Source organism: Rhinopithecus bieti, unplaced genomic scaffold (genome assembly GCF_001698545.2).
Source record: "Rhinopithecus bieti isolate Rb0 unplaced genomic scaffold, ASM169854v2 scaffold_19722, whole genome shotgun sequence".
NCBI classification, from domain to species: Eukaryota; Metazoa; Chordata; class Mammalia; order Primates; family Cercopithecidae; genus Rhinopithecus; species Rhinopithecus bieti.
Genome location: NW_016809905.1, coordinates 1,107,120 through 1,120,560, shown reverse-complemented (window position 1 = coordinate 1,120,560; position 13,441 = coordinate 1,107,120). Strand labels below are relative to the sequence as shown.

The window sequence follows — 13,441 nt, the reverse complement described above, 5'->3', positions numbered from 1 at the left end:
GTTTTTGCCTTTTTTAAATTTTTGAGTTATGATTTTGCTAACTCAAAAATGAATGACTTATGGTGATCTGTAATTCTATTTCATAATATCAAATATTGTAAACCTTTAACATATTTGATAAATGTCCCAAAATCAAATTTCTGCTTCAAAATTAAGTTTTTTTAACCTCTAACTTTGTGATGTTATAGAGGGCCCCTGAAGGATCCAAAAGAAAGATAAACAGAATTATCTGACGTGTTAAGTTACATGGGAAGCATTGTCAAACTAAAAAATAATGTTTAACTTCCTTTGGGTTATATTTAGTGAATGATATTAATATATGTTCCAAAATTGTATGGTATTTCTAAAATTCTAATGTGTCTGAGTATATGCTATTAATCACAATTATGGTTATTATGTGTAGTTATTGAAGACCACAGAAATAACCTAATTTCTTTGTCAATTGTGTCTTTCACTGTGACTATTTAAGGTCATTTCCATAGTTAATTGCTTGATGCTGATGCCATTTTTGAAGACTTCACAAGTGTGCAAAACCCTAGAATATGGTGTCTTTTAGGAGGTTCATGAAAGGATGGAAAAGACCCTGAAAAGCACTATTGAATACAGGTTTCTGGCTGCTAACCCAAGTGAACAAAAATTAATTGAATACCAAGAAAGTACTTTGCCAGATAAATCAGCCAGTACTGAAATTGTTTAGATATGCGATTTGAACAAACTCCATGATCTATGTCAAATTACCTACAATAACCCATCAGTTATTAGTGCTATGCACCTACATTTGAGAAACAACTAGTATTCAAGAGGACTAAATTCAATGATAATCTTGGACTTATGGAGAACAAGGATGTCACCTTGTCCTTCCTGAGTCCTTAAAGCTTTTGTTATTAAGAGTTCTGCATTCCATAACTCATCCTGAAAAAGATAAAATAATCCAAATTAAATACATATTGGTGTGGTGACTTCTAAATTGCCAAAATATTTTATGACCAGTGTTTGGTTTGTCAAACCCATATTCCTTGGAAGATAATCAAAGCTTAAGGTACATTTGGCTGCCTGATGGACCATTTAAACATGTATAGAAAGACTTCATTCGATTGTCATTTTCAATGCATGTTTTCCAGTTGAATAAAAGCTTTCCCATGCAGGACGTCTGATGTTATAACAGTATATTATTATGTCACAGTATATTCTCACCAGGTGAAGAAAGATTTTTATGGTTTACTGACTGGGAACAATCAACCTCTTCACAATCTAGAACCTGAAGATTGGATCTTCTGAAAACATCAGAAAAAGACTGCCCTTGCCATTCACACAGCAGCGAACTTTGAAACCTTGAACCTTGGGTTAATAATCTCACAACTGAGAAAGGTCCCTCCACACTCTTGGAGCTTTACATGCATTGGAACCCTTAAAGTAACACTAACTGGGAAGCTTCTCCTCAGAAGATGGCATCCTTGATGTGAACAGCTTCTCCTGAGATCATGGATCAAGACATCTGTACTATAATGATACTTATTTTTGAATATTTTCCCTTGCTTATGCCTCCATGAACAATAGAAGTGAATAGGGGGTCGGTTGTGTGCATTCATGGGGTACATTTTATTTGTGAAGGATTTTGCAGCCAGTCTTTTACATGGATAACTTTAAACCTTGACAGATAAAAGATAAAGGCCCCAATGTAGGTGAGAAATTTTCATGGTACATACATTGCCCCATAATCAGTCACAAATGGAACATTGGTTCAATCCTCCTAACCTACATCATGGGCTAAAGAGAACATTGCCAGGAGGCCTTCACTCTTCTAGAAGGGTACCAATTGTTAAGTCCTTTTTCCCATGGTTTGAAGTAAAAAAGGAAATGGTTAGAAATGTATCCCTCATGATAAGCTCTATAGAAGATTCTACTGTAAAGGCTATCACTACACAACAGACTTTACATTCTCTTGTGAAAGTTATGCTAAGTAATAGAATTGCTCTAGATTACTTTCTGGCTAAACAGAAGTATCTGTGCAGCTGCTGGCATTTGTGGTCTATGGAGAAATACACCAAATGTAGATGATAGAGATTCAGCTGTAGGGGATTAATGAAGAGACTGCTCGCTTAAGTGAGTGAACTCTAGCTAATTCTTTGATCTACTTGATTCCAGGTAGTTTGGTTTATGGGGACTCTGAGAAATAAGCATACTCCAAAATCTTGGTATTATCCTCCTGATAGTCATAATAGCAGTCTCCCTGGTGGGCTATGTTCTCTCAAAAGTTTTCAGTGTTTGCATGCAGCCATCTCTGGAATGTCTCTTCAACTGGAATGATAAGAGCTGACAGAAATGTGTGACCATGAGGACACTGTAACCTATGAATGACATGCTGAGATCAGAAACCAAAACTGATGGTAACTGAGAGTGGAGCTAAGGCCCTAAGTTTTGTCACACTCTCACCTACATGAGAACCTGACCAAAAAGGGGGACTTTTTAAACAAAATTATGGGAGGCCATTGTTTTGGAGTGAGCTCATGTAGTAGGCCCCAAGAAACCAGACCAAACCAAAATGGAGTCACTCGTGCTAAATGTGACATAATCAAACTAAGACTTTAAGGAAACACATAGATCCTACAACAGACAAGGTTTTGTTGCTGTTTTGTTTTGTTTTGTTTTTTCATGTAAACAGGACATTCCGGCATAAGGAGGAACCCTCTACTGAGTCCTTGTTCCTAATTTGTAAAACCTACTCCTTTATTGTTTCCCAGTGGGTTTCAATACCAAATAAGTACATTTACAATGGTGATAGTGACATCAATGACTAAAGTTTCAGTCAATCTTTCAAAAGTGAGAAGATAACCAAAAGGGGGGAATTGTTAAATCAATTTTAGCCTAAAGCTGCCTCCTTACATATTTTAAGTTCAGCCTAAAGGTTTTTCTGTAAATTGTGAACTATGAAGAGTGGAGGTGTAAATAGACTGTAGCCTACACTTGTGGCAATCACTGAGTTTTGGCCAATCAAGTATAGCCAACTGTTCAAACCATGTTCAAATAAGGCAAACGCTGATATGTAACCAATCTAGTTGTTTCTGTATCTCACTTTTGTTTTCTGTAGGTCACTTTCCTTTCTCTGTTCATAAATCTTCTACCACCACATGACTATGCTGAAGTCTCTGAGCCTACTCTGGCTCAAGAAGCAGCCCAATTAATGAATTGTTCATTGCTCAATTAAACTGTTTTAAATTTAATTTGGCTGAAGTTTTTGTTTTATCAGGAGTCAAAGAGTAAAGTTGGCAGGAAAGTTTGAAAAGATAAATAATATTCAGCCACCCCCACCTGCCAAGCATGAACACTTTCACCTCCTTCCTCCCTGCCTTACTAGCTCTTTATCTTCTCTCTCCAGATTGAATATGAAGAGAAGAAATCCTTGTTTTCCAGCCCAAGACACTAACAGGGATTAAGCCTATGTCATTTGCTCTTCAAAGTCTGACTTTTCTTTCAGAACACACTGGACATTATATGGGAAGAACACTTAGGGACTGGGCTATGGAGAACACTGCATGTTCTCACTTACAAATGGGAGCTGAATGATGAGAAGACATGAACACATGGAGGGAAACAACACACACTGGGGCCTGTCGGGGTCAGGAGGGAGAGCATCAGGAAGAATAACTAATGGATGCTGGGCTTAATACCTAGGGGATGGGATGATCTGTGCAGCAAGCCACCATGGCACATGTTTACCTATGTAAAACCTGCACATGTATCCTGGAACTTAAAATAAAAGCTGGAAAAAAAAAGTGATGAGGAGGACCCTCCAAGTAGGTAACTACTTTCCAGGTAGGACTCAATGGGAGAGGGTTCTTGGGAACCTTCAGGTTATTCCTGCTGCTTGGCGGGGGGAGGTGGGGGAGGAGCTGAAGGGGAGGAATGAAATCAACCACAAAATAAAATGTATGTAAAGTTTAAAAAAAGAAACATAAAACCACATGATAAAGTTATTTGTTTTTGAACTGTTATTACAAATAGTTTGTAATGTTAAAACATAGGGAGAGTTTTTAAAAAATGGTAAATCAAATGAATAAAGAAGGCCAAAGTCCTAATAAAAAGATGCTTAAGTTGCTAAAGCAAGCAAATCTCATGCATCACCTGCTGTTGGAAAACTACCAGGGATGGCATGTATGATGAAAAACAATTCCAGAGCCTTTCAAGATCTGAAAGCCACAGACATTGAAGGTGTCAAACAGAGAAGGAATACCTGTTTTGCCTTCTGGTGTCTGCAAGAAAGCCAGAAGTGTCTGCAAGAAAAGAAAGTGACATTTATACAAGTAGCACAGACAATACAGGCAATTGTCAGTAGTATCTCTCACAGGGCACATGAAATGTGGAGAGGGAAGACTAGATTGGTGCAGGACTTCTCAGAACCCACATCTTCTTGATGACTCTCCCAGGACACCTCCCCCTGCAGCTCAGCCCCAGATGGAGTCTCACTGCCAATCCTGCCAGGCTACATACATAGCTTTCAGTTGTTAGGAAATGAGCTATGAGTTTCAGTGTTGTGTCTGACTTATAGGCTTTTCTCCTTCTAAACCATGTGGAGCAATTTTGCTTCTTAAGAATTTCTTAAGATCAAAGCAACCCAGCCTCTTTTTGCATAAGAAAGATGTTTTATTAGAACAAACAAGAATATACCATACAATATCAAAGCAATACTTTATGCATGCCAGTTTTTCTATGCATGCTGACATTTAAGTCTAGTTTGACATCATAGTTCTCTTTCAGAAGAACTTGGCTTTGAGCACAAGATGAATTCTCTGTTTTTCTATGAGGTCTCCCTGGGTCCCAGCTGCTGGTTTATTTATAGAACGTGGTCCCACCCAAAGTGTGTGGTTAGTCTCTTCAACTAGATAGTGCCAGCCATTTGGTCTGGCAACTCTGAAGAGAGATGCTGCTATATCTAGTTTGTAAAAGTTCCAAGCCATGCATGCAAGAGACTAGTGTCACTATTTCTTTGCTTGTAGGAAAGAGTGAACTCTCATGCCTGGCCAGGCCCATAAGCATTATTGCATATAGGAGGTCTTAACCAGCATAAGGGGAGAAAGAAGCACAAGAAGAGAGAGGGTGGAATAAAGTCAGCGAAGGTTGATATAAACAGCTGGCTTATCATCCCCAGTGGGTTTGAAAATGTTACAAACGTGAGGACAAGTCACCAGGAAATCAGGGAGGTAGTCACAGATCAAGCTGGTGGGAGAATGTGCTGGTATACATGGCATATCTCCCTACATGCAAGATAGTCAGGTTGCCCCTGCTTACTTTTATGTCAGGGAGATCCAGATTCATTATCTGGACGCAAGCAAGTGAAATGCAAATGATTCCTCATTTCTGTGGATGATCACAGAATAGGCAAGCTCTAGGTTTGTGAAGGTTTAAGACTAGAAACATAAGACTATTCATCTTTAGAAAAATGTTAAGCATCTCATCAGAGCTCCTTTAATGCATCACTCATTAATTCATGGGTGTGCATAATTGTATGTACCTACAAATCAAAAACAAGTAGGTGAATCCTGTTGGTGCCTAGGACAACAACAAGGTGTCTACAAAACTCTAAAACTTAAACCATAAAATCAGCCCGTGGTTTCACTATGCACTCTCTATGTGTAAATTGTGTAACAGAAGCATTTTACAGAAAAAATATGTATTTCTTAGACTAAAAGTAGGAAAAGTTGTAAGTTCATCAATCTATAAGTATTGATTAGAAGGGAGGACAGTCATCTTGGAAGAGAGGAAAAGGAATGCTTGGGGAGAAAATTTGGTAGTGCCCTTGCCCAGGGCCTCAGCTGATCTGGACCCTCTAGCTGGGTGTATCAGGAACTGATCCACTTTATCCGCTTTGCTGTGATCCCTTTCTCTCCAAATAGACTTTTCATTGTAATTTGTCTTTCTATATGGCTTCCTGACAGATGGAGAATTGTGCCACTGGCACAAGTTCAAGCTTGGCAGCTTTGTTCTCCACTGAAAATTAAATCTGTCATTCTGGCTTATGCAGCTAGCTGTTCTGAGCTTTGTTAACTTAGTCCATCTGGAAAAGATTTTTGGAAGTCACAAACATGAGTGCCACACCCTGGATGATGGTAATTTTACTAAAGTGAATTCTATCTCCAGCTGACTAGCCCTCCCAGGAAAGAGTTTTACCTCCTCCTCCTTCAAATGGCTATAAAATGCCTGATTCCTTAAGGGCCCAAAATATTCTGTTTAATGTATGTCTGATTATAAGCCTCATAATAAATACACTTGTTTAGGAAACATTTAACATGTAGCTTACTGTAAACCCCAAAACATTCAAGTCTTACAACCAATCTCCACCTTATGCAATAGAATTAATCACTACTGATAAGACTTACATTCTTCTTGGTAGTTTCGCAAGCTGCAAAAGTACCTTATATCTTCTCAGTGCAATGAGAAAATTACCATTACTGGTAGATATATATGTGATTGAACAAGAAAAAATTTTATGAAAACTTTTTATTCAGAATCTCTGTTCATCAAAAAAGTTTGGATATGGTAAAGATTGATAATAGCTTCATGTAAATCCAAAGCATGAGACATTTTCATTAGTTAATTGTGTCATTTCAATGACTTTTGACATTAGGAGAACTTAAGATTAACTACCATTTTGAAAACTGACAAACTGAAGGATAGGAGCTTGGTGAGTTGGAGTACAGGTCAAGAAAGGTGGAGGGGAAAAAAGCTATAAGAAAAAGGGAGAGAGGCATCCAGGTAGCTGACAGAGTTGGCGAAATGGTCACAGCTGTGAACCTGAGCGCACTCTAATTCCCTAAGAACTGCTTCTGATATACAAGAGAAATCATAGAGATAGTAACATGGGTGTGCCTGTTGGCTGAGACTAATATGTCTCAATTGGAGTGGATACCCTAAACCTATTTCTTTGGTCTCTTTTTAACACATTACCCTGGATTTTTCTCGATTTATATAAAACTGAGTAAAGATATTGACTAATAACATAAGCTAACTTGTACTAAGTATTACCATATGCCAGGCACTGGGCTAAGCCCTCTTTATGTATATTCTCACTGAATTGTTGCATCAATTTTATGGGGTATGTTGACAAAAAGAGTCAAACTCTGTAAAATATTTGAAGAGATATATTTTGAGCCAAATATGAGTAACCATGGCCCGCAACACAGCCATCAGGAGGTCCTGAGAACATTTGGCCAAGGTGGTCGGGGTACAGCTTGGTTTTATATATTTTAGGGAGGCATGATACATCAATCAAATACATTTAAGAAAGACATTGGTTTCATTCAGAAGGGAGGGACAACTCAAAGTGGAGACTTCCAGGCTCTAGGTAAATTTAAACACTTTCTGGCAGACAATTGGTTGAGTTCATCTGAAGACCTGGGATTAATGGAAAGAAATGTTCAGGTTCAGGTAAAGGATTGTGGAGACCAAGTTTTATTGCGCAGAAGAAGCTCTCAGATAACAGACTTCAGAGAGAGTAGGTTGTAAATTGCTTCTTATCGGACTTAAAAGGGTGCCCGGCTCTTTAGTTGATTATCTCCTACATCAGGGAATAAAGGAAGGAAAACAAAGGGGAGAGGAGATTCTCTATAGCATGTGGATTTTTCCCACCAGAGACTTTGCAGGGCAATTTCAAGGTGTGGCAAGGAAATCGTTTTTGGTATAAAACATTTTGATTTTCTTCCTTGTTATGCTAGAGTCAGATTGTAAAGTAAGTCACTATATCCAGGGTTAAATAAAACCCATCTGATGAGAATTTATGGTTTGTAGGGCATGACTCCCCAGACTCCTTAGAAAGGAATTTGAGCAAGAGAAAAAAATCAGAGCTTAGTCCTCAGGTAGCTGCATACTATCCTCATTTCACAGATGAGGAAAATAGAGTTTCTAAATAACTTGGATCAGGCTATGAACCTACAAAATGGCGGAGATGAAGTTAATAATCTCAGGTTCGATTACTTAAAAGTGAATATTCTTAACCTTCTTTGCAAAAGTCCCTCCAGATCCTCTTTCTAATGCAATAAAGCCATTGCAAAAATAACATTTCCTACCAAACTAAGGAAATCTCTTCTATTTCTTCTATTTAGATAATGATTAAGCATTATATAATAATAACAGTAATAGCACCTCTTGGACATTTTCTATTCACAATGCAGTATTCTAAGTATTTACATGTACTGACTCATTTAATTCTTCACAATAATCCTAGGATAAAATTACTATTATAATTTCCATTTTATGATGAGGATCTGAGGCACCTGGAGTCCAAGCAACTTGCCTAAAGCCACACAGGCAGATATCATTTACTCACTTATTTATAGCCTACCCAAGAAAGGCCACAGCTAATGAATTTATTCCAGTTCTTTACTGCCAGTTCAAGGATACATAACAAGTTCTGAGAAAATGTAGAGGAGAAAAATCATTTTCTTCAATTCCTTGGCTAAGTTCTCTTCTAGAATTAATCACAACCCTGGTAAAAATAGAGAACTTTTCATCCCAAATGAGCATATGCTTCTCTTTAGATTCCTAAGAAACTTTAATTGTTGGTTAGAAAGCTATCACTTTGGGCCTAAGCAATAATTCTTTGGTTTTATTTAAATTGTTCTAGTGGCCTCTTTTTGTAGTTGATTGAATTGGCCAAGAGGTTGTTTGTTCAGTCATTAAGGACTACTGTTCTTGCACTGTTATAAAAATATTCCTTAGGCTAAGTAATTCATAAAGATTTAATTGGTTCACAGTTCTTCAGGCTTTACAGGAAGCACGGTGCTGGCATCAGCTTAGCTTCTAGGAAGGCCTCAGGAAGCTTACAATCATGGGCAGAAGGCAAAGCAGGAGCAGGCACATCACATGACAAAAGCAGGAGCAAGAGAGAGAGAGGCAGAGTGAGAGGAGAGAGAGAGTGACAGGGGGTAGGGGGGAGTGCTACACACTTTTAAATGACCAGATCTCACAAGAACTCACTATCATGAATACAGCACCAACCCATGAGGGATCCACCCCCAGGATTCAAACACCTCCCACCAGGCCCCACCTCCAGAACTGGAGACTGTAATTAGACATGAAATGTGAGTGGGGACAAATATCCAAATTACATCAAGGCCCAAATCAGAATTCTTGCTTTAATGCATCTAAAGAGTATTAAAACTCCCCCATCAGTCACAGGGCCTCCTATGGCCATGATTCTGAAACACGGGAAAGTGTCTGCCCTGTGATTTTCATGGGCTCTAAAGCAAACCATTTGAGAATCTCAGAAGAGGAAAAGGCAACTGTGTTTAGAAAAAGCATCATCCTCTTCAGGTCATTATACCATGTTGTACCTTAAAAATCACCACACTAAATGCTGGACTAACATTTTTTCGATGATTTTCTTCCTATACATACAAACTCTGTTTTGACATTCCAGGATGTGTTTTGTCATGGTGAAGTTTTCTGCTAGGCAGAGCATTTAAAATCTCAAACTATACAATGCTATTCATTTTACAAAGCAACAATGGCCAAAATGTTTTCTAATAGCCAACAGGCAAACTATTAGTGAAATCTTAAGAAGGAGGGAAAAAAGCCTGATTCACACAATTCATTCTATAGGTCAACTAGTTTAAAATTACATAAATGCCTGCATAATTGACCCAGCTCACAGCTTCATTGTAAACATTAGCCCAAGGTCATAAAAATGAATGGTCCACCATGAGAAATCCCGAGGTCCCTTTCCATGGCTTTCCTCATGGCATTTTTAATCTCCTTATTCCTAAAACTGTAGATGATGGGATTCACCACAGGGATCACCAAGGCATAGAATATGGACACCACCTTGTCCCTGTTTAGGGAGTAGCTGGAACTGGGTCGCATGTACATGAAGAATCCGGAACCATAGAAGAGGATCACAGCAGTCAGGTGAGAGGCACAAGTGCTGAAGGCCTTGATCCTACCTGTAGCTGAGCTGAGCTTCAGAACAGAGGCAACAATGTAGCCATAAGAGATGAGGACCACTAGCACAGACACTATTCCAACGAGAACACCCACTATGAAGGTCACCACCTCGCTGGTGAAGGTATCAGAGCAGGACAGAGCCAGGACTGGAGGGAGGTCACAGAAAAAGTGGTCGATCATATTGGGCCCACAGAAATCATGCTGATAGACAGAGTATGTTTCAATGAAAGAGCTAAGGAATCCACCCACATAGGCGCAAACCACCATCTTTAAACAAAGGGTATGGGATATGAGGACTGTGTAAAGCAAGGGGTTGCAGATTGCAGTATACCGATCATAGGCCATAGCTGCCAGGAGAAAGCATTCAGTCAGCCCCATCCCACAGAAGACAAAGTACTGAGTGGCACAGCCAACAAACGAAATGGTTTTCTGCTCTGTGATGATGTCAGAGAGGATCTTGGGGGCAGTGGAGGACACATAGCAGATGTCCAGGAAGGACAGGTTACTGAGGAAGAAGTACATGGGCGTGTGCAGGTGAGAGTCCATCCTGATGAGAGCAATGAGGCTTAAGTTCCAGGTCAACGTCAGCAGGTAGAGTCCCAGAAATAACATGAAAAGGAAAATATTCATTTGAGGATGGTCTGAAAGTCCCAGGAGGATGAATTTTGTCACAGTTGTGTTGTTCCTTCCTGCAGCCATAGGCCTGCTTCCTGCATAAAGGAAAGAAGAATCCTGTGGTCAGTTAAATTTTGTTTGTTATTGTAAGAGTGGGTATTTCCTGGAAGATCGTACAGTCAGCACCCAGTTAAACAACACCCAGTTAAAGCCCAGCCACCTGCCAGGCAAAGACTTTACAGAGGAAGTCAGCCTAGGATAATCCATATGCTCTATGTTTGTTGACCAAAAGAGAATCCATCGAATAATAAAGTAGAAACTGATTGGGAGTCAGAAGCCCAAGTTTTGTCTTCAGCTCCATTCATAACTTCCTGGGAACTTTGGAAAAGTCATTTCTCCAGATTCTCATTTTCCCAAATGGGAAATGAGAGGGTTGAATCAGATGAGTTTGAAGTGTCCCTTTGGACTTAGGTTCACTATGGCTTTTTTAGACTTTCTGACTTGAAAATAAAGTATAAATAAATAAAGTATAATAAAGTTAGGCATTTTTATGCATTATAGATCTTTAGTATAAGAACTCAGAAGAAGGGAACTGAATACAATGGGCTACAATTTTTGACATATTCCATTTTGCAGGAGGAAATCCAGGCAACAGTCTAACAATCTATTCTTCTAGGTAGTAAAACTAAGTGGGAAAAAAATATGTGTGTGTGTGTATACATATTTGTGCGTATATGTATACTTGTGTGTGTATATATAGATATATATATGTTATACATATGTGTGCAGGAATAACTGTATATATGTGTATGTTTGTGCATATATATACACACACACACTTATCATGTTTAAGACCAGAACATTTATTCTAATTATATAATGTTCTTAATAAAAGTCATTGCACAAAATTCATAGAATGATGATAATTTCAACTAGCACAGTCGGCACAATTATAGGAAAGAAGGGATATGAACAGGTCTCCATTGAAGGGGAAAGGGGAGCATTACCTAAGCTGACTGAGATGGACTGAGCCATTGTGGTCAAGAACCAACAGCAATCAATATTTCCTGGGCAAGAAAAGCAGCAGGGAGAAGAGGGTTCATTCAATATTTAAAGACAGTGATAAGCAAGGGACAGCTTTGATGTCATCAGGCCAGATCAGACGATCACTATGAAGACAAGAGGTAAGCCCATACATATCTGGCAGTTAAGAAAAACAGACTGGCACTGATGTAAGATCAAACTGAGGAAACAGGCCAGGCGCAGTGGCTCACTCCTGTAATCCCAGCACTTGAGAGGTGGAGGCAGCCCGCCTGCTTGAGCTCAAGAATTTGAGACCAGCCTGGACAACATGGCAAAACCCTGTCTCTACTAAAAATACAAAAATTAGCTGGGCGTGGTGGCATGCTCCTGTAGTTTCAGCTACTGGGGAGGCTGAGATAGGAGAATCGCTTGAACCCAGGAGGCGGAAGATGCAGTGAGCTGAGATTGCATGCCACTGCACTCCAGCCTGGTGACCAAGCGAGACTCCATCTCAGATAATGATAATAATAATAACACAAAAATTAGTGGGCTGTGGTGGCACACACCTGTAGTCCCAGTTACTTGGAAGGCTGAGGTGGGAGGATCACCTGAGCCCAGGAGGTCTAGGCTGCAGTGAGCCATGACCGCGCCACTGCACTCAAGCCTGGATGACAGAGTGAGACCCTGTCTCAAAAAAAAAGGAAATTTTTTTTAAAAATTAGGAAATACAAATGGGTATAAAGAGGCAGAAATGCCCTGAGAAAGACTCAGTGGTGAAATTAAGGTTAAACTGTATTTTATTATCTGTATGGAATTTGTTTGCCCATGCATGTTTGCACCCAATGGTAACTGTGGTTCTCTGTCATTCATCATATTAAAAACTTCTCCAACTTTGTATTTTTTACAAATTTCTAATATCCCTGCAAGTCACTGGTCAAGCAGTCAAAACCAAGAAGAGCGTAGATTGATCTTCACTAAAACATCAATCTATATAATCCTATCAAAAAGGAAGTAAGATGAATTTGGTATCTCTTATCTTGGTGAAATCTTCCCTACCAGAATTTAAGTTAAAGACAGGCAGAGAGTTTTGCCCATTCTGTTTACTGATCTATCCTTGTAACTACCCAATGGGTTCACCTTGCCCACTGCCTCGACAGAGTTCATTTATCAAGACAGGGGAATTGCAATGGAGAAAGAGTAATTCATGCAGAGCTGGTTGTGCAGGAGAGTGGAGTTTTATTATTACTCAAATTAGTCTCCCTGAGCATTCAGGGATCAGAGTTTTTAAAGATAATTTGGCGAGTAGGGGCTTCGGAAGTGGGGAGTGCTGATTGGTTAGGTTGGAGATGGAATCAAACGGATGGAATTGAGTTTTCTTGCTTTCTTCGGTTCCTGGATGGGATGGCAGAACTGGTTGAGCCAGTTTACGGGTCTGGGTGGTGTCAGCTGATCCATCTAGTGCAGGGTCTGCCAAATATCTCAAGCACTGATCTTAGGTTTTCCAATAGTGATGTTACCCCTAGCACCAATTTGGGAAGATTCAGACTCTTGGAGCCAGAGGCTGCATGACCCCTAAACTGTAATTTCTAGTCTTGCAGCTAATTTGTTAGTCCTGCAAAGACAGACTGGTCCCCAGGCAGGCAAAAAGGGGGTCTCTTCAAGGAAGAGTTGCTATTAATTTTGTTTCAGAGTCTAACCATGAACTGAATTCCTTCCCAACATTACTTCAGCCTATGCCCAAGAATGGACAAAGACAGCTTAAAGGTTAGAAGCAAGACAGTCAGGTAGGTGTGATTTCTTTGACTGTCATAATTTCCTCAGTTATAATTTTGCAAAGGCAGTTTCATCGTAAGTACAAAGAATAGGG

At 39.5% G+C, this 13,441-nt stretch overlaps 1 protein-coding gene across 1 annotated transcript; it reads right to left on the bottom strand.

The window, feature by feature from the left end:
* Nucleotides 1-9,630: 9,630 nt before the first annotated feature.
* LOC108541320 (olfactory receptor 5A2) lies at nucleotides 9,631-10,650 on the bottom strand. The gene has a single exon (XM_017890800.1). It carries the CDS (start codon nucleotides 10,633-10,635, stop codon nucleotides 9,661-9,663), a length of 975 nt encoding a protein of 324 aa, XP_017746289.1. The 5' UTR covers nucleotides 10,636-10,650; the 3' UTR covers nucleotides 9,631-9,660.
* Nucleotides 10,651-13,441: the final 2,791 nt, after the last annotated feature.